The sequence below is a fragment of the Chelonia mydas genome, chromosome 11 (genome assembly GCF_015237465.2).
Source record: "Chelonia mydas isolate rCheMyd1 chromosome 11, rCheMyd1.pri.v2, whole genome shotgun sequence".
Classification (NCBI taxonomy): domain Eukaryota; kingdom Metazoa; phylum Chordata; order Testudines; family Cheloniidae; genus Chelonia; species Chelonia mydas.
Window position 1 is genome coordinate 68247611 of NC_051251.2, and position 27940 is coordinate 68275550.

At 48.4% G+C, this 27940-nt stretch overlaps 1 protein-coding gene across 4 annotated transcripts in view; it reads right to left on the reverse strand.

Moving 5' to 3' along the window:
- Positions 1–830: 830 nt before the first annotated feature.
- RAMP1 (receptor activity modifying protein 1) overlaps positions 831–27940 on the reverse strand; it is a 120502-nt gene continuing 93392 nt past the window's right edge. For all 4 annotated transcript variants that reach the window (XM_043524948.1, XM_037912975.2, XM_037912973.2 and 1 more), the window contains one exon: positions 831–1633. In XM_043524948.1, the coding sequence (XP_043380883.1) occupies positions 1378–1633 (256 nt within the window). In that variant the 3' untranslated portion in view covers positions 831–1377. The remainder of the gene's footprint in view (positions 1634–27940) is intronic.

The following is a 27940-nucleotide window of genomic DNA, read 5'->3' on the forward strand; positions in this document are numbered from 1 at the left end:
ATGTTTGGGGACTATAAAATGTGACGCTTTCTATGGCAGCGGCTCTATGCTTGTGGAGGAAGGGAGCATGACCGCGCGTGTGTGTGTGTGTGGGGGGGTGTTAACACTGCCTGTCAAGCTCGGAGACCATCAGAAATCTCATGAATAAGATCCTAGAGTGGAACAAACTTGCCGATAATACGATAATTACTCATGCTAACGTGTAAAGCACCTTCCTCCTGAACGGTGCTACAAAGAAGGAAGAATGGGCTTGTGGTGAAGGCCCCAGACTGAACTTTAGTCTGCATTCAGTTCAGTTTCCGCAAACTCTCTGGGTAAGTCACTGAAATCTATCTGTGCCTCAGTTCCCCCGGGGGAGAATTTTTCCTTTCCCCCTCCCTCTGTTTAGATTGTAAGCTCCCCAGGGCAGGAATTGTCTCTTGTTATGTTTGCATAGTGCCTGGCACTATGAGGCCCTGATCTTGGCTGAGGTCTCTAGATATCCTTTAGATATTATGAGAAACTTTTTAACTGGTCAGAGTACTTAAGCTCTGGAACAGGCTACCAAGGGAGGTTGTGGAATCCCCATCCATGGAGGTTTTTAAGAACAAGTTGGACAAATACCTGTCAACGATGGTTTAGGTTTACTCGGTCCTGCCTCAGAGCAGGGGGCTGGATTTGATGACCTCTCATGATCGCTTCCTGCCCTACATTTCTACAGTTCTATGAAACTATAGGAGAAATAATTTGCAAAAAATATCTTTTAACCATGAAAAGTCTGGCTTCTGTGTAGCTAGGCAATGCTGCAATATTTCAGTACATTATAAGCAAAAACTGACAACAGCGGTTTGCAAAGTAATCAAGGGTTCCTTTAATTAACAACAATAGACTTCAGAAGCATTCAAGCCAAAAAACTTTGCAAGAAATAAATTATAATAATTAGATGTCTACAGAATGGTGCCTCCCCAGATCCATCCTGTGGCTGATTATTGATTAAGTGTATAAATACTAGTCTTGACCTATAGATATACGTTTTCAATTAATTGTCTCATAAATGATTTTTAAAATGACCAAGTAGTTGGCTTGCAAGAAGTGCTGCAGTTACTGAGAGTAATGAGAAATGGCATTTAGTCCAAAGCGTGTCATCTCTGCCTGAACAAAGGGTTGTTATCCAGAGGAAATGTGTATGAGTACGGCACACCTCTCTAGTCAGGACAGTGTTAAACGTCAAGCGTGCACTGTTCTTTCTCCACATTTTGCCTTAGGGTTACAAAGCTGTTCACCAAAGCTTCCAACGTGCTGCGGATTCCACAAGGGCTCGCCGAGTCTGACAGAGGGATTAGTCCACAGGAAGGTAGGTCTCTCTATGGATTTCCTGAGATCCTGGGGCATGCTAGCTTACACAATGCCCTCGCTCCGCTTGCTCCGCCACACCACCAGCGCCGTCATGAGCAGGGTGATGAGGATGGGGACCACAAGGAATGGGCATAGGATGTTGTTAGGTGGGTCGCGCAGAGACCTCCCAGAGAGGGAGCAGTTTTTGAAATAGTGCTTGTGAATGGCTATGAAGAACTCGTCCACCAGCTGGTTCGGCCAATAGCAATCCAGTTTCTTGGCTATCAGGATGGTGCAGTTGGTGAGCTCGCCGTAGGAGCTGGAAAAGAAGAAGAACACTAGATGGGTTCAGAGCTGTCATTCACCAAACAGAGTGAGCTAAAACACCTCCGGTTTGCTCTTCAGAGATACTCAGCACCCAAAACTCTGCCTAGCAGCAGTGGGAGCTGCTTTGAAAACTGGGCCTCTCAGCTCTAGTTACACTGGACGCTATCGACCAAGCCTGAGGGCTGGATCTTGTGAGGTGAAAGGACCCTCAGCTCCCACTGGTCTTAGGAGCACATAACAAGCCCAAGATTTGAGACTGCCGAGCTTGTGGGATCGGATGCAGTCACAGCCTGAGGTGATGAGACCACAAGAGCTTCATGCTTGATTGAGCAGTAATGCTAAAATGTCAAGGAGAGAACGGTGAGGGGTATTCACTGTGCTAACTCACTCCTCAAAGGAGCACTCCAAAGGGCTTTAGAACCTGGATTTGTGAAGAAAATAAAACAGATTAGTGCTTAGAAAAAGATCAGCAAACGTCACAGTCAATGACATCCATAGCTCAGGGAAAAGCACGAATGGGGGTGACTGAAATGCCTTCACCATACATTACAATAGCAATCACCAGCTCTGATCCACCACTGGCTAATGAGCCCCCAAAACCACAATTCTTCATGTTGGAAGCAGACAGGATTTCACATTCACAAGAGATCCAGGCAATGAATGCAAAACTTGTGTTCCTTTTCAAGTTGTGCTGTTGTCAGGTTGGGAATGTGACGGGTTTTGGCCCTGTCACCTGATGTGCTGAGACACCACTGAGCCTGTCTATTCTACCTGGCCTTCCTGGGTTAGGCTCACAAGCCTCTTCCAGCCAAGCTCACAGGGAGGGTCACACCCAGCTGCAGAGAGAGACAGAGATCCGCTCTGGAAAGATTCAGCCTGAGGGCTCTCCCCAACACTCTGGTGCCCACTCCCTTTAAGGGGGACAAACCCAAAGGTTTTATGAAATCCGCCCCCTCCCTCAATGTGGAGGGAGATATGCACAATGTCTTACCCCCCCAGTTAGAAATTACATAAACTGGGTTATATTATAAACAAGCAATAAGTTTATTAACTACAAAAGGTGAATTTTAAGTGAATATAAGAGATAACAGACCGAACAAAGCAGATTACTGACCAAATAAAGCAAAATACGCAAGCTAAGCTGAATATACTTAACAAACAGGTTACAAAATGTTAATTCTCACCCTAAATGTTATTTTAGGCAGGTTGCAAAGTTTCTGTGGTTCAGAGTTCCAGTTATATTTCTTTTCAGACTGGACCCCTGTCTCAGTCAGGACTCCCCCCCTGCCTTCCCTTCAGGCGGCTTTAGCAGTCTTTCTTCTTGGGTAGACAGGCCAGGGAGAGGAGGAGTCCTGTTTGCTTTCCTCCCCACCCTTAAATAGGATTTACATAAAGGCGGGAAACCTTTGTTTCCCAAACTTGACTCCCCCACCCCTTGCCTTCCAGTGGAAAGTTACAAGAAGTATCTCGAGGTTTTCTGAGCATCACTACAGTAGCCTCCACTGAGACTACCAAATCCCGCCCCAAAGAGTTATCCAAGGTGGTAAACAGCGTCGTTAATCCGGAGTCGCTGGAATATGCATCAGAGCCCAGTACCAAGCGCTGTGAGGGACTGCAATCCTACTTCACCAAAAAGATCGCCCACACTGGGGAAGACACCATGGATCACCTATACCCACCAACCAACAGCCTGCCTGCACACCCAGAGTTCAGTACATTCACTCACCAAGAAGTTCTGGACATCTTAAAGGAGTCTCGACCCAAGACTTGTGAATCCGACCTATGCCCATCCTGCCTTGTGAAAATGAATCATGAGCAACTGGTGCTACTTCTGATCGACAGAAGGTATCTTCCCTTCCTCCTTCAAACACACAATAGTCTAACCAACACTGACGAAGCCCAACTTGGATATTTCAGTTCTAGCTAACTATGGCCCCATGTCAAACATCCCATTCCTGAGGATACAAGCAGGAGCAGATGAACTCCTAGGGGCAGATGCTGGCTTCACGCAAAGGTCTTTAGTAAGAAACCCAAAGGTTAGATCATCCCTTGTCATCTTTGCCTGAGTAAGGCGGTGTGGGGAAGTAAGGTGTCTCCATCCCCATATCTTGGGTCTGGTGTGAAGCACATCCCCTGGAAGCCAGAGGGTGGGGTGGGGCTTCATTTCTACTTGGGGAGCACAGCAATTGGCTAGGTGCAAGGAGGAGCAAACTGCACATTTGCAAGGGGTTGCAACAAGTTACTCCCTCCTCATCATCCCCTTAATCCTTCCTTCCTCCCCCACCTCATCTTCCCCCTCCCCAAAAACAACAAGAGGGAGCAAAGGTGTGTGTGTGCAGCCAGTGCCCCCTGGGTGGGGCAGCTGGTGCACCACCCCCTACTCATGGCTGTGCTGAAAGGCACAATCTTGCCCCAAAGAAAGAAAAATCCAGAAAACCTAAGGGCCTAATTCTGCCCCCACCTCCCATCGTAAAGCAGAGTCCCATTGCAGAGGCAGACCCTACTCAGCACAGGGATGGGTGGATTGGGCCCCACCATCTGAGCAGCAGAATTTCTAAACAGAATGTGTTTCAGAGTGTCCCCCAGGGGAAAGATGTAAAACAAAAGCAGCTAAATATTAACCGTTGTACCGTGCAGCGTTTCAGGGAGGCTGCTACAGGGATCGGATTTTATTACTTTGACTTGTCAAACTGTGTTCTTCATTCTCTTGTTTCTTCTCCATGGCTCACACGACAGGCCGCTCAGTGAAGATCGCTGTGCGCGCTGGTGCAGGATGCAGAGCAAAATGAAGTTGTGTGGCAGATTTTCCTTTGTGGCATGGCCATATTGCACGATGTCACCAATGCAAACGGGCCTTAAACCCAAAGTATCCAGCATCAGGATGGTCACCTCAATGCAAGGGTGATTCTCCAGTGGTGTAGAGATTCCCAAACTTCTCTTATTGCGTACCCACTTCCAGATCTACCAGCTGCCCACATTCCCGTACCCTTCTCATCACCGATACTTTGTGTGTTCTTCTTAACGCTACCTGTCTTTAGCCATCTGTCCATATTTCACCATTATGCACAGATATAGTGTGACTTATACAACCGAATGCCCCCACCCCCACGTTCTGAGCTCAGTTAGACTGGATGGTTGCTGGGCAACTGAACTTGCGCTGTATGGTGATTGGAGGTGAGAGCTCTGTATGTAAGCATCTCTGTGTATCTGTGTTCTCATTGGTACATCTTGAAGTAAATTAACTACTGTATTTTCTATAACAAATTCCCACAGAGTTTTAAAGCTTCCTCTGAGTAGCCTGTTATGAAAACGCAATAAATAAACTAAAATCCGCTATTACACAATTTCTCCTGCATACCCCCCCAGAGATGTCTCAGGTACATGTGCCCCAGTTTGGGAACCCCTGCCCTAGGCCATTCCCTATCTGTTGCGGTATATCAGGGTAAAGGGCAGGTGTTCAATATCTGTGGCTGTAATTTTGGCTGCTTAGGGTCTGGGGCTGCTCTAATTCAGGGCAAAGGAACACAGTGCGCCGTTCAGCTGTAGTCAGGGATATGGCCCAGTAAGCATTGTAGGCTCCTCACATCCAGGCTTTTTTCCTCCATGTAAATGGGCAAGTGTGGGAAGAGCTTTTGGTTAAACACCGTTTATTGTTAATTCCACCCACTCTGCACAGGTGCCAGGTGTGACAGACATGCAGTATCTTGGGGGAACCTACTGTATTAAATCGATGTAGCACTGGGAGCCAGGGATTGTGCTTATGATTGTGCTCTAGTGCACGGGGAGGGTTACCACAGCTCCTTCAGGAACTAAAACGGTGGGGGCTCATTTAGATGACTCACTCACATTGTCAACACAGCGAGAGATACCACCCTCTGGGGAGGCTCACATATATTGGTTCCAACAGGGCTTCCAGAGACTAGGAACACGAAGAAAGGATTTTGGCTTAAAAGGGATGTGTTTGAACTCACCCAGGGCGAGTGGGAGGAGTGGTAGATACGCTGGAGGGCAGGGACAGGATACAGAGGGACCTAGACAAATTGGAGGATTGGGCCAAAAAAAACCTGATGAGGTTCAATAAGGATAAGTGCAGGGTCCTGCACTTAGGACGGAAGAACCCAATGCACAGCTACAGACTAGGGACCGAATGGCTAGGCAGCAGTTCTGCGGAAAAGGACCTAGGGGTTACAGTGGACGAGAAGCTGGATATGAGTCAGCAGTGTGCCCTTGTTGCCAAGAAGGCCAATGGCATTTTGGGATGTATAAGTAGGGGCATAGTGAGCAGATCGAGGGACGTGATCGTTCCCCTCTATTCGACATTGGTGAGGCCTCATCTGGAGTACTGTGTCCAGTTTTGGGCCCCACACTACAAGAAGGATGTGGATAAATTGGAGAGAGTCCAGCGAAGGGCAAAAAAATGATTAGGGGTCTGGAACACATGACTTATGAGGAGAGGCTGAGGGAACTGGGAATGTTTAGTCTACAGAAGAGAAGAATGAGGGGGGATTTGATAGCTGTTTTCAACTACCTGAGAGGTGGTTCCAGAGAGGATGGTTCTAGACTATTCTCAGTGGTAGAAGAGGACAGGACAAGGAGTAATGGTCTCAAGTTGCAGTGGGGGAGGTTTAGGTTGGATATTAGGAAAAACTTTTTCACTAGGAGGGTGGTGAAACACTGGAATGCGTTACCTAGGGAGGTGGTAGAATCTCCTTCCTTGGAAGTTTTTAAGGTCAGGCTTGACAAAGCCCTGGCTGGGATGATTTGATTGGGGATTGGTCCTGAATTGAGCAGGGGGTTGGACTAGATGACCTCCTGAGGTCCCTTCCAACCCTGATATTCTATGATTCTATGATTCAGGGCCTTTATTTTCATCCAGATAATGGGGAAGACCAAAGGGGGGTGGGATTCCCAATCCTTGCAGAATGGTTGGAAGGACCTTGGCCTGCCTGTTAGGGCCCCATAACACTAATGGGTGACCTCTGGTAAGTTTTCAGCATGGATATACAGTATATTGTTTTTATGTTTTCTCTGTGATGCTTTCATCTTAAGAATAAGCGTGCTTGCTTAGAAAGGGCTGTGTGCTAGCTTGTAACTGCTGGCATTACACTGTTGATTGCCCTCAGAGAGAAAGCAAAGCACAGGAACTGGTGTTTAGGCAGACTCTCTTGCTGGGGATGTCACAGTGTAAAGCAGGGGACTGTGTATGAAGCCTTAAAACCCCAGTCGAGAGAGAGAGAGAGGTGGGTCTCTGCTCAAGAGAGGTGACGGCTGGAAGCCGGTAACCCTAAGTGAGTGCCCTTGAGGGACCACAGAGGGGATATACAGGTGCAGTTACCCTGAAACTGCGACACCAGGAACTGCCACGTTTGCATACCACACTCAGAAGGCAGGAATTATAGGAGTGACGTCGAGCTGTGGCCAATTGGTGCTGCCCAGTAAGATGGTGACAGCTGGGGTGAATAATCAGAAGTGAGTGAAACAGTTCACACAAAATAAACCTGACCTAACCATTGCCCAGCCAGCACACCAAAATCAAATCCATCTTTTTCTGAGTGTCAAGAGATAACTTTTGTTTTCATTTCCCCTGCACTTTGTGGTCAGGACTGGAGGCAAAAGTATCCCTATAGGACAAACTCCCATGGTATCTCAGACCACACAAGTGACAGGAAGTACTGGAAATCTTCTAGAGTCACCTGTTCTCACAACACCTCAATTCTACAACCCAGAGAGGTTCAGGTGAACATCCAAATTCCTGCTTATTTTCACCTCACCCCTAGACCTTTTGAGATCTGTTCAGCACTGGGTACGGTGCCATCTCTCAGAGTTGCATCTGGTGGCAACAAAAATGTCATCCCAGGGGGGAGCCCCCAGCCCACCCAAAGGCATCTCCAGCACACCCTGAGGCTGTAAGTGATCTGAAATTTGGAAACCACAGACTGGCCTACGTCTGAGGGGACTTCAACCACTTCTGACTGCTAGTAAATAATAGAATTTTCAAAGCCCAGTCCCTCACAGTCAGACCACAATTGTAACAGTGATACTGCACCCACTCACTTTCTGTTCTTTAAACCATGGAGGCCTATGGGCCTCCTCAGAGGCTATATTTCCGTGTGCCTATTGCTGTGAGAGGACTATCAATGTGGCTTTTGTACTGAAATTACGCCGTAGGTGTCCAGTTCTCCGATCGCTGAGGGAGCATGCAGAGAACTGCCACACTGGCGAATGGATGAATAAAAGGATATCTGAGTCAGAGGGCTACAATCAATTCTGAAAACTTTGGCGTAGTTCCTGTTGCTTGGAAACCATTTCCTTTTCTTTGTTGGCCCATATCCTTAATGGATGACATATCTGGAGTCTAGCTGCAAGGCAGTTCAAAAAAGAAGAAAAGCTTGGGCAGGGGGGGGGGGGGAAACCCTCGCAAAGTGAAAAATGCAGCAGTTGCATAGAAACTCAGACTGATTGTGTCTTCCACCTAACCCCTCATGTTTAATCATTTGGGATCTCTTTGTACGTAGACTACTTCAGTTTGCCATTTCCAAAGGCTAAGTGCAAGGCATCCGCTTTGCTGTATTTACCCACACACGTTAACAGAAACCTTTCGGTTGACTTTGTTGTAGTTGAACTCACCAGTGGGAACACGTGCCAGTCTAGGCCTGCTGGAGGAAGGGTCTCTATATATGGGCACGTTCATCGATCAAGCATTGCCTATTAGTTATTTACAGGACCCTGTGTCTACTGCACGCCTACAAATGGCCTCGTAATATATCCGTTTGCCAGGATGCTAAACACATCTCTGTGCCTCCTTGTAACTCCCTGTAAATGGCCATTTTCCTGCTATCTTCTGCTCCTCAGCTTGTCCATTCACCATTATTCCTTCCTTCTTTCTCTATGACTGTTTGTTTCCCCACCATGGGGGAGGGATAGCTCAGTGCTTTGAGCATTGGCCTGCTAAACCCAGAGTTCTGAGTTCAATCCTTGAGGAGGCCATTTGGGATCTGGGGCAAAAATTGGGAATTGGTCCTGCTTTGAGCAGGGGGTTGGACTAGATGACCTCCTAGGTCCCTTCTAACCCTGATCATCTATGAAGCTCAGGGGGTTTACTGAGCCTGCTCCCAAGCTGCTTTCTTGCAAAGGAAAGAGTGAGAAACATCAAGAGGGAGATCTTTTACTATGCATGACAACCGCAATGAAGCTAAGTCACCTCTCCCACGGGAACTGCAGCAAAGCACTGTTTTAAGGGTAGTATCCTGCCAGCTCAGCCATCCAAAGGTCTGAAGCTCCCTCTCTGGTAGGACTTAACAGATACACATGGCAATTGCCTTTGTGGTTTAGTAGCTGAGCAGAGGGGCACATTCCTGCCCCTCACAGCCATAATCCCTGCAGAAGCAGATCTCTGCCCCTGCATGTTTTAGGAGCTTCACTTCAGTTTTAAAACCATCCCTAAGCAGAAACACATCCCATATCTATAGCGTGACAACAGCAAAAAGTTGAGTATATTTTGCCAGATTTGCCATGCAGGAAAAAAATGGTTACTCACTTTCTTGTAACTGTTCATGTCCATTCCAATCAGGTGTGTGTGCACGCGGGTGCACGGCAGCCTGAAAACCTCCCCTCCGACAAAGGGGAAGGAGGGTGGGTATTGGAATGGAACAGCTTCGTTCTCTTGATGTAGAAGGGTAGTGGCCTGCGGCCATCCAATGAGTGAAGCTTTTGGTCCCTGCCGCTTGAGTGTGGCTTAGGGTAGAATACAGGGAGGATTTGAAACTGGGAGACAACCTTCGGGAGAAAAGCCGGGTGAGGCTTGAGCTGAACCTTGTCCACAGTATAAGGAGGTTCTGATGTTAGGGCCTTGACCTCAGACACCCTCCTGGCTGAGGTTATCGCTACCAGAAACACCACCTTGTAGGAGAGAGAGAGCAGGGAGCTTGTTGCCAAAGGTTCAAAGGGCAGACCCGTGAGTCTGGAAAGGATCAGATTGAGGTCTGCCCCGTTTCCTCGTGCAATTCGTTTCCCTTCCTCCACCAGTGCAGAGAATTCCACACGGGAGTCCTGCGGCCGCAGCTCCACAAACTTGGCCATCATGCCACAGGTGTTATACGAGTATCTGCTCACGACGGCCTGCTGGTTCGAAACACTGAGCTGCAGCTCCTCAAGTGGAGTAGACCTTTCTCCCAAATAGGTCTAGTTTTTTAGCATCCCTATTTTTAGGGGAGAGCCCCTAGTAGCCCCGGTGCTCGCACTGATTAACAGCATCAACCACCAGGGAATCGGAGAGGGGAGGGAGGTATACAAGTGTTCGTATCCTTTTGAGGGAACAAAGTGCGGCCTTTCATTTCTCTTGGCCAGAGGGGGCAGAGAGGCCAGGGTCTTCCACAAGATCTTTGTGGTCTCAGCAATGGTCTTAATTAACGGCAGGGCAATGCAGGTGGGCCTGGAGTGGGCAAGGATGTCTACCATAGGGTCAGCATCCTCTACCACCTCCTCTGCCTAGATTCCCAGGTTCTGGGCCACCCGTCGCAGCAGCCGTTGTGGGACCCTGTTGTTCTCCAAGGCCGGGGCCATCAGTGTCCCTTCCACGGTCTCATCTGGGGTTGGATTGTGGCTGGAGTGCCGCCTCCATGAGAAGGATCTTGAGCCTATGCTCCCGGTCTTTTATGGTCCTAGGGCAAAACGCTTTGCGAATTCTGCACCTCTCCTTCTGGTGGCTCTCCCCGCGACACTGCAGACAGGAAGAGGGTGGGTCGCTCTTAGGCATAAATTTTTCACAGTCCTCGCAGAGTTTGAACCCTGGGGACTGGGACATATCCCAGTGCCGGGGGAGCATTGTTGAGGGTTGGGAGGGACCCCTGAAAGGAAACTTATGACCTAACTACTAATACTAAACTAACACTAGTAAACTACAGAGAACTAACCATGGTAAGACAGAACTGAGGGGGTGCCAGGTCAGCAGGGCTCCATTTCGAGCGCCATGAAGGTGCAACTCCAGGTGGCACTCAGGCCGACCGGACGGGTGCTGCTAGGGGAAAAGATTTCCAGCTGCTGTGCACACGCACATACCTGATTGGAATAGACATGAACAGCCACTCGAGGGAGAACTCTATATTGGAAGGAGGATTTCCCAACTCTCAGAACCCGCTTTGCCCTGTTAAATGGTCTCCCCTGTATGCATTGACGTGTGTGTGTGTGTGTGTGTGTGTGTGTGTACACACCAGGGGTCGGCAACCTATGGCACGCGTGCCAACGACGGCAGGCAAGCCAATTTTTAATGGCACGCTGCTGCCTGCCGGGTCCCAGCCGCCAGCCCCGCTCAGCCCGCTGCCGAACCCAGGCCGGGACCCCGGCAGCCAGCAGAGAGCCATTAAAAATCCTGCCCGCCCCGGCCCGCTCTTCTCCGCCCCCCATCTGCGGGGGCAGGGTGAAGAAGCTTGGTCCTGCCGGCTGCTGCTGCAGGGCAGGCAAGGTCCCCCCTCCCCCACCTCTTCCCCCGCCATGCTGGGTTCCTGCCCCTCCTCCTCCTCCTCTCCCTGCCGCCGATCAGCTGATGGCCCTTGCGGCGGGAGGGGGAGAAGTGGAGCCGCAGGGCGCTCGCTGCTCCGGGGAGGAGGTGGGGACGGGGCTGTGGGGAAGGGGGGTGGAATCAGGGCATATCCCCTCCAGCCCCCTGCCGTGAGCCGCTCTGGGCAGGGGGCTGGGAGCACCCCCTCACACACACCCAGCCCCCTGCCCTGATCCCTGCACCCCCCTCACACACCGCAGCCTCCTGCCCTGACCCCTGCACTCCCCATGGCCCCGGCCCTGACTCCAGTACCCCCCACACCCCATGTCCAGACTCTTGCGCACACACACACCCCCCATTCCCACCCCCAACCTGAGCACCAAACAGGAGCTTCTGAACCCTCCCACATTCCCACCTGCACCCCTCGCACCAAATGGGAGCTGCCCAGGTAAGCACTCCACACCCAAACCTCTTGCCCCAAACCTGACCCCCCACCCTCATTCTAGCTCCTGGCCAGACCCTGCACCCCAACCCGCAGCCTGCTCCTTCACCCCCAGCCCTGTGCTCAGCGCACTCCCACCCCCAGCTCAGTGCAGAGAGAGAGGAAGAGAATGGGCTGGAACCAGGGAGAAGGTAGGTACCCACTCTATGTGGGCAGGGCCGGGACTGGCAGCGGGCTGAGCGGGGCCAGCAGCCGGGACCCTGGCTGGCAGGAGGTGGCAGACTGAACCCCAGACCGGCAGCGGGCTGAGCCGCTCAGCCCGCTGCTGGTCTGGGGTCCCGGCCGCCGGCCCCGCTCAGCCCGCTGCCGGTCTGGGGTCCCGGCTGCCGGCCCGGGGTCCCGGCTGCCGGCCCCTGCCGGCCTAGGTGAACAGAACCCCAGGCCGGCAGCGGGCTGAGCAGGCTGGCAGCATAAGATCAGCATTTTAATTTAATTTTAAATGAAGCTTCTTAACCTTTTTAAAAACCTTGTTTACTTTACATACAATCGTTTAGTTATATAATATATAGACTTATAGAGAGACCTTCTAAAAAACGTTAAAATGTATCACTGGCACGCGAAACCTTAAATGAAAGTGAATAAATGAAGACTCGGCACTCCACTTCTGAAAGGTTGCCGACCCCTGGTGTACACAGTATACGAGTCTGTTCCAATGCCCATTGAAAACAATGATAAAAAGCCCATTGACTGCAATGGGGGCAAATCGGGTCCTTCGACACTAATAGTCGGAAATACCTCTTCATATAAATGCTGTTCTCCATATCATTGGCAGAATTTTATTTACGGCCTGATCCAAAGCCCACTGAATTCAATGGAAAGATACCCATAGACACTGATGAGCTTTGGATTGGGCTCTTTAGACTGCCCCTTGCCCTTTAAATCCTTTTTTTTAAAAAAAAAACTCTTCTCACACCACTCAGTTATTTTCCTTTTGCAATCAACTCAAAGCAGCAGTGCTGTGGGGTCCCCATTTCTGAACAAAGCTAGCCAGAAGACTGCCAGCCTACTGTCATTTTCACAGTAGCTCCCCTTTCATCTTACAAATCCAGCAATTTAAACCATCAGGCCTTGAGGCAGACTGTGTACTATGTTTTGCAGCTCTGAGCGTACCACTCACCACCCCCCGTTCATAGCTCTGAGGGTCAGTCCGACACCACAGCCAATCTAATTCCACTCTTCAGCTATTGTGATAAACACCATCCAGCCCCAGAGACATAATGGAGGGAAGGAAGCAATAAATACTAACAAACGTCTGCCCAGTAATTTACCTTTTTCAGAATGCTTTAAAACAGTATTTCTCAAACTGTGGTCCATGGACCCCTGGAGGGGGGTCCACTGGCCCAGCTGATCAGCTCCTCCCCTTCCCTCCCTCAACCTCTCCCTCCCAGTGCCTCCTGCATGCCGCTGAACAGCTGTGCAGGAGGGAGGGGGCGGAGCAGGGACTGGGCGCACTCAGGGATGGAAAGAGGTGGGAAAAAGGAGGGGCAGGGGTCGAAAGAGATGGAACGGGGGTATGTCCTTGGGGGAAGGAGTGGAGTGGGGGCAGGGCTTGGGGCTGAGTGAGGGACTTGGGGGTCCATGAAAAATTATAAATCAAAATGGGGGTCCTCAGGTGGCTAACGTTTGGGAACCGCTGCTTTAAAAGACACCAACCAATTGCATTATCCTTGCAACTCCCTCCCTTCTCCATTTCACTGGAGCACAGAGAGTTCAAGTAACCTGCACAAGGGCACAAGATGAGTCCGTGGCAGAGCGGAGTTTGGAATGCAGGAGTAGAGCTGGAAAAAGAGACACGTTCTTCCATGAAAATGTTCACATGATATGCTTCCTGTGTTCTGACCAGCTCTACAGCGATAGCTGGCTCGTGGCCACGTTGCTTTTCTCACACACTTTCAACAAGTTCATTTTCCCCTCCTCTCATACCTGTAAGTTGGTAATAAGTGCTGCTTTACAATCATCTTGCAAAATTCTGAACTATAAACAATAAAAGGAGTATGTAACAACACCAAATTTTATATAATATACGCCCCCCCATATATTAGAATATGTATCTATCTGTACCTGCATATTTTAATCTAAAAATGCCTAACACAGATGGTGTAAATATTAACTATATGGGATGGGGTTTTTAAGAGCGCTCGGCATGTTCCTAACTGTGCTCCCATTAAAGCCAGCAGGAGCTATACCAGTGATTTCAGCAGGTGCAGAGTTAGGCCAATGTTGTTTCAAAATCCCACTCGCAGTTGTTAGGTCTGCTGTATAGAGACAACGAGATAGGAGCCCGAATCACGGAGACTAAAATGGCACCATCCTTTGACAAGCGTCAGGAATCTGAGGGACAAAGGATTCCGTTTTGCAGGGCTGTGGAAAGCTGCTGCTTTCCTGGCTGCCACACTGGATTTGCTCTGCCCTCGGGGCCCACTTCTGAAGCTTTTAAAAACTTTATTTTTGCACTAAAAACACTATTGTGCGTTTAAGTGAAAAATGTAAAGGCTCCAAAGCATCCACAGATTTGCTCCTCAAAAAGGATGAAGTCAGGTAGCCCTGACTCCATGGGTACGATTAGAAAACATAAGCAATAGACTGGCCTTCACGAGCAAAATATGATGCTTTTAAAATAGCTAGTCGGGGAGGCCCTCCTCCGTGGCATGAATTCGTAATAGAAGCTGCAAGTGGTTTGGTGGCGATTTAAGGCTAGATCCACAAAGGGAATTTGGACTCAGCCTTGTAACACCTAACTTTTAGACATTCTGCGGCCCAGCGTAAGCCTCAGCACCAAATTAGGAACCCAGACTCCTGTGCAATCTAGAGAGAGCTAGGTGCTTAAGCCTGGGCAAGCTGATGGGGAGCTGCCTAAGCTAACCAATAAGAAATGCTAAGGAGAGGGGCATGGCTTAGGTATGCCTACAAGAGCAGGTCCTGTAGGTGAGACAGGTGGGGAATGCCAAGTTTAAGGATTCTCCTGAGACTTGGGCACGAGCCAAGGTGCCCGTGGTCAGGACTGAGGAGGCTGTGTGCACATGCCCACTTGCAGAAATTTAGAGGACTTTACGACCCAAAGTGTAGGCACCCGGGTAATTCAGATGCCTACAGGGGGTTAGGCAACAATTGAGTGGGGTTTTGAGGATCTAAGCTTTGGATTAGGTGACTAAAGTGGCATTTGGTTGCCTAAATCCCTTTCTGGATCTAGCCCTTAGTGGCTCTTGCATTGCCAGGCCTTCCACACTGAATGCGAATGCACTGGCCTGCAGAGACAACTGGACGATAACCATGCAGGGATGTACAGTCAGACTGTGTGAAACTCTGCAGGGCACCAGAGCAACAGCATCAATATACCCAGACTCCCTACACTCCATGTCTTGTAGAAAATAATGAACCTTCCTGCCTTTCCCACAAAAGACCCAGGGAAATAGTAAAGTGAGATAGTTGGTGCCTCTGATCACTTTAATTCTACATATGATGGAAAGGCTCAAAAAAACATGCAGTGCCCATAATCTTAAACCCTGATGCAATTATGTGACCCAGGAGAGCAAATGCTACAAATAGCCAACAGTGGTTGGTTGAGCTTACGTAGGTAAACAAGCCCCTGTCTAAGTGTTATGTAATAACCCTCTGGGTAAATCTATACTGCAATAAAAAGCCCACAGCACTGTGTCCCAAGCCCATGTCAGCTGGGTCAGGCTTGCGGAGCTAAAAATTAATGTAGATGTTTGGGCTCAGGTTGGAACCCAGGATCTAAGACTCTTCCCCACTCGCAGGGTCTCAGAACCTCAGGCTCCAGCCCAAGCCCAAACATCTACACTGCTATTTTATAGCCCCGCGAGCCCGAATCAGCTGACCCGTGGCCATGCCATGGTGTTTTATTGCAGCGTAGATGCACCTTTTGAGTACAGGGCACTGACTTCTGGAAGGGCGGAGAAGGTCTTTGGTGAGATATTCTGAGTCCAACGTGTCGGGTGTTTGCTGAGTTCACAAAGCTGAGGACGGTGCTTAGCCCTTGTGGAAGCCGATCCGGCTGATGGATAACAAAGGTTGCAGTCACTGCATTCCCTTTAGTCAGGCCAGTACACCCTCCCATTTGATGTGAACTTCTGATCCGTTCTGGTTTATTTACATAAGGTACTAGCTGGCCCTTGGAAAAGATGTAGCCATAGGTGCTGGAACTAGGGGTGCTGGGGTTGTGGGGGCACCCCTTGACTTGAAGTGGTTTCCATCATATGCAGGGTTTACAGTTTGGTTCAGTGTCTCTCAGCACCTCCACTGTACAAACTGTTCCAGCACCCATGGATGTAGTAGGCCATTTGCTCATCCTCACTCCTCTGCAGGTGGGCACCATAATTATATATATGCACACAGTGTATGTGTATAATAAAACCAACAACAATTGTAATTATTAATGCCAGGATCTACGAAATGCTGCAACCCTCATTGAAATCAACAAGACTTTGAAGCCGCCTTTGGCCAACGCAATAGGCAAGTAGATGTACGTTGGTTTCCCACATTTGCTACTGAATTTGCTCACGAAGGAAGCCAAGTAATCAAGCTGTAATCAAAAGCATTTTGTCTAAGAGCTAGGGGGTCCGAGTCATACCCTGTTGAAATCCAATGGGAGCCGTACCAGTTTAAATCCAGGTTTCAGAGTAGCAGCCGTGTTAGTCTGTATCCGCAAAAAGAAAAGGAGGACTTGTGGCACTTTAGAGACTAACAAATTTATTTGAGCATAAGCTTTCATGAGCTACAGCTCACTTCATTGGATGCACACATTCTTACTTAACCTGAATTCCCACTGGAGTTTTGCCTGCAGCACGACTGAGTAAAAGCTTCCTAAGGAGTTCAGGACTTGGCTTTAAATAAATATTCATGTGAATGTTACAACCACGTGTACGTGACAACCAACCTTCTTTATTTGCATTGCCACTGAATTAGGTTAGCAAATGTGAAATCCCAGAGTCCCACTGGACATGGCTAACGTCCATATATTTTTCCAAACGCATGGCCAAATTCTGTCCTTAGGTGTGTTTAAAACCCGCCACTGCAGGTAGGGGGAGTTGTGTGTGCACTTTCATGTTTAGAACTTATCCAACTATATTTACATACTTGTAAGTCACAGATCGCAATTTAGTTACCGTATCATTTGCAATGGAATTACGGAAATTCCATCCCCTGGGATCTACAATTTGTACTTTCTATTTCATAGTACATGTTTTAATGGCTAAAATGCTGGGCATGCGTCACACCCATCTAGCCATCAGCTGGTCAGTGCAAACCAACTCCTTTTTGCCAGCCTGTTCAGAACCAACCTGAGTATCCCAGTCCTCCATCACGACGCTCCTGAATAGGGATGGGGGAGGCTATTGGACAGTTTTCTTCCATTTGAGAATCTGGCCGCAATACCCAATCCAGGAGAATGAAAATTTTCCAAACTGGTCTTTGGCAGGACAACAGCAAGCAGCAGTGACTGACTTCAAGTCCTTTTAAGCAGCAGCCATAAATTCTCCAAGCACCATTTCACAAATGAGAGCTCTCCCCAAAAGAACCATGCTGTGAGCTAATTCTTCTTTCGAAACAACAAACGCTGGCAGAGAGACACAGCTTCTTCTTCAGCAGACTATAAATTGCCAATTTAAAAACCAGTGGCTTTCAATTGTTTTAAAATTCTGAAGCAGTCCAAGTGCTGAAACCAGAATGTCTTTCCATGAGCTCCCACGGGCATTCTTGGCCATTCTTAGTAACCTGACCGCATAGGATCCAGGGAGGAATTGCTAAATTTGAAAATTGAAACTTTAGCACTAGCGAGTGAAGTGTCTCACAGTATTACATTATTTTTCAAAAGCCATATCCTGCCACTCTATTTGGGGATAACACTATGCAGACACATTTTAGAAAATGGGCAGCACTGATTGGCTAAATAAGGTTCTATCCCTTAGCATTATGGGATAACCATACCCTTGGGCCCTTACTTCAACTTCTGGTTATTCTCACTTAGTTACAGCATTTTCAGAGTGTAATAACCCATGTCCCCTGGAGGCGCTGTTAGAGAAAAGCATAGTTCCAGTATTGACAGCCAAAAGTGTAAGTCGGGCACCAAGAAAAAAACCCCCCCAAAATCACCACTTTCCTGTTTAACTTAACAAGATCCAGCTACCTCAATATCTGCAGTAGTGCACTTAAATTCCCTATGCTTACTGACTGCATGTAGTTAGTTCATTATCTAAGGCAATTAACAATTTTTATAGTACCACCAATATATATAGGCACACAGAGTATATGAAACGCATACTCTGTGCGGTGATACAAAGTTTTTACAAGCCTCGGGTTACAATATTTCAAATGAGTACTGTGACAAAGCTCTGTCCTTGCCTCCATGGGTCCCGCGTTTCCTGGCGGATTTCGCTAGCCTCAGAGGCTCACTGTGACCCTCCACGTAATCCTTCTCTCTCTAGAGACAAGAGTCACAGTCTACTGAGCCATTTTCATCATAAGCCAGCGAGGGAGGTGAAGAGAAGTTATCCTTCCTTGCACAGTCTCTGTCTCCCAGTCTCAGTGATTAATCAGGGGGCAAAGGTGGGGGGGAGCCCGGGCCCACCCTCTACTCCGGGCTCCAGGCCAGGGACCCTAATACTATCAGCTATGGTAGCTGACCTTTTAGAAACATGACATACACAATTCCCTGGGCTACTTCCCCCACAGCAGCCCTCACTTCCTCAAGCTCCACTTCACCCTTACCTCAGGGCCTCCTTCCTTGTGCTTGATATGGTGTGTACTGCTCAGTCTCTCCAACAGCACAACTTCCTCCCACAGCTCCTGACGTGCACACCCACCTGATTGACTGGGAGGCTTTTAACTAGTTTCAGCCAGCCTCTGATTGGCTTCAGGTGTCCCAATCAACCTAGCATTCTCCCTGCCTTCTGGAAAGTTCTTAATTGGCCCCAGCTGTCTTAATTGACCTGGAGCAGCTGCCATTTCACTTATCCTGGTACCAGGGATTTGTTTAGCCTGGAGCGAATATATCTATCTCCCACTACTTTTCTATAGCCATCTGGCCTTGCCCCATCACAGTACCAATAAACCTTTTATTTATTTTATATATTCCACGCCACCAAGTATTCAGCACTTGCTGCATACGTTACAAAAATACTATTTTAGGGATGCTTCATTACAAAGTGATGGGACTATATTTTGTGTCCCTCCACATTTAAACCAAACTGCTTTAGTTTCCATGACTGCTATTTATATAAATAATCTTACAGCTTTAAAGCTGGGTTTCTCAGGACGCACCAGAGCTAAAAGCAAGGGCTGTATATCTGTGTCCCCTTTCTAGCTTCCCAGTCCCTCCATCCCAACCCTCCCACTTACAGCTCTGCAGAGCCATAAAGTATCTGACCTCAAATCCTGTCACTGGGCCAAGAGCAAACATTGCCTATTCTGGACAGGTGCCATTGTGAGGGTGAAATTCCATATTTGGGGGAGGGGGAATTGTGAAATATTTCTCTCTCTGAGGCTTCTCAGAGATTTGAAATACTAGAAGCAGTCCTGACAGAGAGGGATTACTGGGCAGAGTAAAATGAAGGGATGAAAGACATTTATGTATTTAAATATTCAGTAGGTACATCGGTTTAAGGTGGGAATTAAAAAAAATTACGTCCTATCGCAACAAATCTGGGTTCACTTGCCTTGTATTTCTGATTTCAGAAGCCTGTTAGTTCTTGGTTCATCCAAGAGAAACGGCGCAGAGAAAACGTACATTTCTAAATGGAAACCCGAGGGGGGAAAAGGGAACATTTTATGATTCACTTCACAAACATTTACTTAAGCCTCACATCACCTCCCTAAGGCAGTTAAATATCATTAGCCCTATTTTGCAGGTGAGAAACCTGAGTCTCAGAAAGGCTAATTGATTAGCCCGAGGACACAAAACCGTTGTTGGAAGGTGCTATAGCTAAGGCTGCGAGGAGTCTGTCACGGAGGTCACGGAAGCAGGCCTGTCAATGGGGGGTGCAAAGGGGGCAACTGCCCAGGGTCCAGGCTATTTAAAAGAGCCCGGTGGTCCCCACGCGCCGCCACCAGAGCAGCAGGGCTAGGCTTCCTGCCTGCCCTCGCACCGCGCCACTCCCAGAAGCGGCCAACGTCCCTGTGCCTCTGGGGAGGGGGTCTCCGCATGCTGCCCCTGCCCTGAGCGCTGACTCCGCAGCTCCCATTGGCCGGGAACTGCAGCCAATGGGAGCTGCGGGGGCGGTGCCTTCATGCAGGAGCACGTGGAGACCCCCTGGGCCCCCTGCCTAGGAGCTGCTGCCAGAGGGGTGCGCTGGTCGCTTTCGGGAGCCGCCCAAGGTAAGCGCTGACCCCCTGACCCCCTCCTGCATCCCAACGCCCTGCCCCAGCCTAGAGCCCACACTGCCTCCCACACCCAAACTCCCTCCCAGAGTCTGCACCCCTCACCCCCCCGTACCCAAACTCCCTCCCAGAACTCGCACCCCAAACCCCCCATGCACCCAAACTCCCTCCCAGAGCCTGACCCTGCACCTCAACTTCCTGCCCCAGCCTGGTGAAAGTGAGTGAGGGTGCAGGAGAGTGAGCGACGGCGGGAGGGGGGATGGAGTGAGCAGGGGGAGGGGCCTCAGAGAAGGGGCGTGGTCTCAGGGAAGGGGCGGGGCGGGGGGGACAAGGGTCTTCGGGTTTGCGCGACTAGACAGTTGGCACCCCTACCTGGCGGGCATGTGGAAGCCCTGGCCGTGCCGGAAGAGCGCACGCAGCTGGCAGCTCGCTGGGCACCAGCCAGTGCAGACGCAGCACCACCCAAATGTCAGGTGGACCACGTCCGCGCGGGCGTGGGGGCCCACTGACTGGTCCGCCCTGGGGCCTGGAATTGCTGTCGGTGGGCCTGCACGGCAGTCATGGATTCCGTGACTTCTGCATGGCTGGTGCTGGCTCAGGAGATTCCCGCAGCAGTGGTTTCGGTGTGTGGGAGGGGCTCAGGGCTAGGGGCAGGGGGTTGGGGGGTGCTTACCTTGGGACCCCCGGCTCCAACTGGCATGGCCCTGCAGCTCTAGGCAGCGGAGGGGCCGGGGGGCTCCGCACTGCGTGCTGCCCATGCCCACAGGCCCTGCCTCCGCAGCTGCCATTGGCTGCAGTTCCTGGCCAATGGGAGCTGTGGCAGCCAGCGCTTGTGGCGGGAGCAGCGCGTGGAGCCCCCTGGGCTCATCTGCCACCTAGGAGCTGCAGGGACACGGAGCCGGGTAGGGAGCCCCTGCCAGCCCTGCCTACCTCCTGGGCTGTGCACCACTGCCCACTCCCCCTCCCAGCACCAGCGGGGGTCCTGGGCCACCTCCTGCAGCACTCACAGCGCCACTGGACCCCCCCCCCCCCCCCGAGCACCCGCGGCCCTCCGCCCAAGTTTTAGTCACAGATATTTTTAGTAAAAGTCATGGACAGGTCACGGGCCATGAATGTTTGTTTACTGCCCGTGACCAGTCCATGACTTTTACTAAAAATACCCATGAATAAAATGTAGCCTTAGGTATAGCATTTAGAAGGGCTCAAACAAATAGGCAGAAGACCTACAAGTTTCCACAGCAATTAAACTGCAGAATGTCAAAGAAAAATGCCCTTTCCACAGGATTTTTAATTCAACGTCAGAACCAGGAATAAAATAGGGCTCTCCTGATCACAAACCCATGCATCATCCACTAGCTCTCTCTGCTCCACCAGCTAGGTGATGTCTGTGTCTCAGCTTCTCCGGTTGTAAGATGAGGAGAATACCTATTTGCAGGAGTGCTGTCTGTGAAGTTTTACAGGACCCACTGTACCTCTTAAGTCATTGGAAGTCAGCTCTTGACTTCAATGGGAGCAGGATCAAGCCATTAAAATTTTGATAACCTGGAAGGTTGGATGAGCACTGCACAAGGGAGAAAAATGCTCCCTTTATCCGTATCTGTTGCCTTTCAAGGAGCCATCATCTGGGACAACAAACCCAGAAGAGAGAAAGGAGTTGGTTGGCCACTTCTCTGTCACCTCCCTCATCCTGTGCAACAGATCTGGAACATGAACATGCTTAGCATGGTATCCTGCTGGATATTCCTGTAGTACTGGCCCTCCCTTTCTTTCTGTCCCAGAGCTAGCCCAGTGGGAGCACTCACACATACATGACCTGCTGAAGCCAACGGTTGTTTTGCCAGTGACTTCAATAGCAACAGGATTTAGATCACAGTCCAGCAGTGCCCACTGAGCCACACGTCCATTGTCAGATGAATGGTCTTGCCCATCCATTTGCCCAAGTCAACACATTAGATTGCAGAGACAATTCTGCAGTGACACGGGTTTCTGTTTTCATTATGTACTAAGTAAAAATATTTCCCACTGGTAATTTAAAAGGATCATCACATTCTCTTTCCAGTAATACCTTGTCAGGCAGACGTATTGATGTAATTAGCCTAACACCTTTGATATATGATGCTGATTCTCTCTCACGCTCCTGTGATCCAACCCTTGGACGTCTCATCTCCTACCATCTTGTTTCCTATTTTCATTGTGTATGTTCATCGCTTTGGGGTGGGGGGGTGGATAGGAAGGCAGTCGGTAAAATTACTGTAATCTGTAAAATAATCCCCCAGCCCTGATCATTCCCCAATGCACTGGGTTGCACTACTTGCTACTATAGCCATTAAAAAGGCTACATCAGCAAAAGGAAATGCTTCTGCTGGAAAACAAATGTACCCAATAAACCTTTAATTGCTTTGGTGGAGGACAGCAAACATATGCAATTTAAAGATTACCTTTCAGCTGTAATGTGCCCTTGAATAGTTCTAGCAAAGGGAAAGTAATACCACTTGCTGACTATGTAATTCTCCACACATCAGTTGAGTGAACGTTCATTCTGAATTATTCATCAAATTTTGGCTTTCTCAATTTGTGAAATCCTTGAACTAATTCATTATTCACAATTATCTGCAAATTCCTTCAGCAAAGGATTCTGGCCTGTCGATTGTTTGTGAACGTTTTGATGGATGCAAACTGCATCCAGACCACATTTGTGACTCCACATGCAATACAATACAGCCTGCAACTGCTACTATCAAACAGACTTGTCAAAATTTGCTTTTGCTGACTAGTAGAGCATTCAAACGTCACACTTTATTTTTGTGACCCCTTACCGGACCTGGAGTGATCAAATGTTTGCAGAATTGAACATGAAAGGTTCAAGACAGGACTGAATAAAAATCAAGAATCTGAATCAATATTTATGGACAATTTTCCCCGCTGTTTGCTTGGATCTTTCCCTATATAAACACTGCTCACGATTGCGAGTAGGCACATTGATTATTACATGTGATGATGTGCAGGTAGATTTAGAAAAGTGAGTGGATAGATAATATTTATTCTTTGCATTTATACAGCACTTTTAATCCAGGGATCTGAACGCTGGTTGAAAGCACTAAGTAATTAAGTTTCACAGCCCCCCGAGTAAGGCATTACACGAGCAGAATAAGGCACTAGAAAGGTCAGGTAACTTACGCAGATATCAGTCAGGAACAGAACCCAAGAGCCCCGTTGCCCTAAAGTTCTCTGCTGTCATTTAATAAAACACAGATTATTGATCGCAGCAGAGAGTCAGCGTTTTATCTAATATGGCAGCGGGACAGGCAGACTCTCAGCTGGAAGCCTGGGACGTTCAGTGATTCAATTGCAATTTTTATGCCCGGCAGCATTAAGTTCAGGTCTAACTTGCATCCTTTCCAGAATGTTATTTATTAGACTATATGGGAGCAGCTGCAGACTCTTGGTTTAAAACAACCCCATTCAGTACACAAAATTTGCTGTGTTAAAGCAGTAAGATTAGTGGCTGCAGTTCTGCTTGGTTAAAGGGCTGTAATTCACTGAATAAAAGCTGGGTGAAAAATGTACCCACTAATATTCATTTACCTGTTGGTGAACTAGACAATCAGACCCTAAGGTGACACCTGGAGATGCTACATCTCAGAACTGGCAATTCTTGAAATGGTGCCACAGGGCTAATTAATGGAGGTCTTAGACACTGCAATCTCTTTCCAATAAGTACAGATTTCAAGAGTGGAATTGCAACGCGAGAGCCCTTAAAGTGTGGCCAAACAAGCATACCCAAACTTACTCACCAAATAGCCCTGTGTTCAGAGGGACATGCATCCTACCTATCTGGCCCACTCTAGGAAGCGGGCCCTATAATTTGTCAGACGGAGACCTGGCACAATATGGGATGGAGCTGAATATTTCTGAGTAGATGTATTTCTTAGCTATTTCACAGTAGATGTAATCTGCCACCCACTCATATACCCTGCAGCATCTGCCCTTGCCCAACAAGCTTTCAGAAACCTGCTTAACAAAGCTACTTCTACTGGAGCCATTTCTCACCCTGCACTGGAAGTATTGTTGTTGCAAGGTCTTGAGCTACTTACCTGATTGCCAATCCCTTTCTCAATGTGCTTGCAATATGAAGCCAACCAGCCCTTGAACTCACTGCCTACAGCACATCAATGTCTTAACTTTAGCTGCTGTTAATAAACAAGGACCTTAACCCCCTAGGCAGACTCCAGTAAATCATTCAGCAAGTTCACCCATGCACAGAGGTGACATGAAGAGGTGCGCACCATCCAATTTTAAAGAGCAGGCATGGATCCTTAGAGCTGATCTTGGCCCCTGGGGCTTCGTTCAGGGAGGGGAACTCAGAGTGAAGGAGAGCCAGGAGACTTAAGGGAAGAGTGTAGAATGGAGAAACACAGAGCAAACGATTTTAGACACAGAGCACGGTGAGCGGTCTTTCTATATCCTTGAAAGCAACAGTCTCTGTATGACGAACCCTTGTCAATTTGAAGTCATTGGTAGCTTTGTAACCAAAGGAGACCTGGAACCAGCACAGAATGTAACATCCCAAGGGGATATAGTGTGGTTTCTACCTGCTCCAAAAGTCTCTGCTTATTAGACTATTTGACTTCATAAAGCATTGTACTCCTGGGGGCATTTTAAGGACGATCGGCCTCATAGGAGGAGCAAGAATTGTGATAGTTTGGGGGGAGATTTTTTTCAGGGAAATTTTGTAGTAGGAATGGTTTCTAAATATGCCTCGTACTTTTGCTTTACCTCTTGGATTGAGGTTATTGATCACAATAGGCCCGCAAAGCGGGGGGTGGGGTGATATTAAGATGAAATTATTGGATGTTTCTGTTTGTCACATGAGTGTGACAAATGTACACACACAGATTAATTAGTGCTCCTGTCCTCGTGTTCCTTCAACAGTCACCATCATCTCTGTCCTGGCCACACCAGCCTGGCTTTTAATGCTCCAACTCGGGACAGTGTAACGGCCTCCATCTTGGCTGACACTGGAGATGGAATTAGGGACCTCATAAGCTAAAAGTCAAAGTCTCTACAGCTTGAGCCACTTATATAGACAGCACCTAGCACAGCAGGACCCCGTCTCATTTGGGGCCTTTATTTTTTACTCCAGTACAGATAACAAAATAACTAGAAATCACAACTGCAGCAAGAGGCTTATTTAGTGCTCTCTCTCTACTGAACAACAGCATCATTTGAATGTACATGGGTGGGAAGGTATTTTGATACAAGTCTCAGGATGCAGTGACAGCTGGGTAAGTTGTAGTCTTCACTAGGAAACGATAAACTTTATGTGGCTTTCCTGTGCTACAGAACATTTCACACGGGGCTCTCCTCGATGAACATCTTAGATGGACACATGAAGAACAGTTCCCATAGCTTGAATGCCACTCTCTTCTCCCCAGGATTGACTTTTTTATCCCAGTCTGAAAAAGAGCTAATTCAAAAAGCATTTCCAACATTCCACTCACTGTACTCTTCCTGGAGAGATATTTTTAAAAAAATATGTTTCACATTCTGGGTGCCTGAGAAATGCCAGTCTTAAGCTTAGTGTTTATACAAGAAATCCACCAAGAAGAAGCACTGAGTTGGCCACAAGCGATTTCCAAGACTTCCTTTCCACTTCTTGGGGGGATGAAAAAGGTCAGCCCTCACATACCAGAGGCACTGAAGCATTACTGAAATTTAAAACAGATTTTTATACCCCTTAGGGAGAAAGGAAGGATTACACTGGGTCCCAAGGGTGGGAAAATGAAATATATAGTCCTTGTCTAATCTTTGATAGGATTTGTTATATTAAAAACGAATAACCTCCTCAAACTGCTTTATCTGTATCAGACAGAGATAAGTCTGAATCAAAATCCCAACATTGTTCAGCTCTGGAATTGTTCAGATCTAGGTCTGAATTTTGCAACCTGGACTTTCTCTCTATAATGGACTCTTCCAAATCCCTGAATACCAACCGGCTGTGGGGAAGTTCTAAACCCAATATGAATGCTGTTCTGTTCTGTGTTTGTACAGTACCTGGTCCATGGTGTCTGTGTTTGTACAGGACCTGGTGTTTGTACAGTACCTGATCCATGGCTAGGTTCAATGGTACTACAAATAACAAATAATGTTGTGGCACCTCTGATCTCTCAACATTATGAAACCCCTCGACTTCAAATAGGGTAGAAATGAAGTCATTCTCTCTTTCTAATATGCACATAATTATAGGCAAAGAATAGGGCTGGCTGACGCTAACAGATACATGAAGTTATCGTATCAGCTGTTTACCCCAAGAGTTGGTCTGCTCTCCCAGAGATTCCAGTTTGATGGAAGATGGTGGCACCTTAATAAGTTCCCAACTCTGCCCCTGTTTCCCCCCACACACACCCCCATTAATCTCCTACAAGACCTCCTAATAGGATTACTCTTCATTGTTGGTATCAGGTCCTCAGGAAGAGTGGATGGCCACCTATGATAGACAACCTGGACCACATCCCATCAGTGGAGCAGGTACCTTTCAGCGTACGATAAGGAAAGGGAAGGGAAAGGAAACACTGACCCTCAGCGATGTTTCTGGTCATGGGTGGCGGGTGAACCCTGGGCTCGGGGAGTCTAGCCCTGGCCCAGCCTACCCTTTCTGTCTGAGGCCCTACCCCTCCCACCAAAGCCCAGAGGCTCCTCCCCGCCACGCAGTCGCCAGTCCCCCCCAACCCCGGGCTGCCCATCCCCCACCTCAGCGTTCCAAGTGGGTGGCACAGCACCCCTCCCCGAGATCCGGAGTGCCGGGTGGGTGGGTGAGCGGGAAGGCGGTGTGGGCCCCCCCCTAGCCCCGGAGCACCAGGTGGGTTAGTAGGCAGGTGCACTGGATGGGAGGGCGGCACCTTCCCCCCCCAGGCCCAGAGCACAGGCCGGCCCCCCATTAGCCTCAGCCTGGGGCCCCGGCCACGGGGGGAAGAGACCCCTGCAGTACAGTGCCGGGAAGCAGGAAAGGGCCTGGGGGTAGAGCATGGGCAGGGCCACACAAGGCTGTTTGGGGAGGCTTAGCCTTTCCCTGTCTTCAATACCCACTGACCATGTTTCTGGTGAAATTAAAATCTATTAATGGCCTTCTTGGTTCAGCGTGGTGGGTGAGAGGATATATTAAATCCACAAGGTGGATCAACAGTCTTCTCATCACTTTAGGATATCTCTTCTCAAGGAGATTCAGACACGATAACTTGGAAATGTATCAGAAAATGTACCTTTTGAACCTTAACACAGAGAGCCTAATTTTCTAATGCACACACCTAAAATGATGTGCCTAAATAATCATTTATGCAGACAAACAGTGGTTGCCATTAATATCTATACAAAGGCCCTTGAAAGTAATAAATGTATCTGCAGTATTCCCTGTACTCATTATAGGGGAATGCTATAGAAGTACTATATACAGGTTATAAAAGGCTGTCCTAACGACCATTACTTGAATAATTAACAATAATTTTAAAGTTAATACGTCAAATTCAGGTGTGATGTGCACTAGTCTATCCTTTTCAAGGGGAGTTTTCCCACTGACTTTACTGAATCCAGGATCAGGCATAGATTGGTGTAACTTACACAGCATAACTTAACTTTTTAGCAGCTGAATATTCTTTGAGGAGAACATGGAAGGTACGAGTTATACCCCTCCAGACTTCCTTAAACTTCCTACTGAGTTTGATGCAACGTCTATTCCCTCCTTACCCTCTCCCTTAAAAAACAATGGGGGAGGGGGACATTCAGAAAAAACGTTCTTCTGGGTTTACACGAACCAGTAATTTATTCTCCTCAAGTCTAACTGGAATTTAAAGGTATAACACAAAGGCTGTATGACGGAACTAGCAACAAAGGTAAGTGCTGGTCTCAATTAAAATCAAACTGTACGTTCTGAACCCCCCACTTAAACTAAACACCTGTGCTCAACCCCTGAC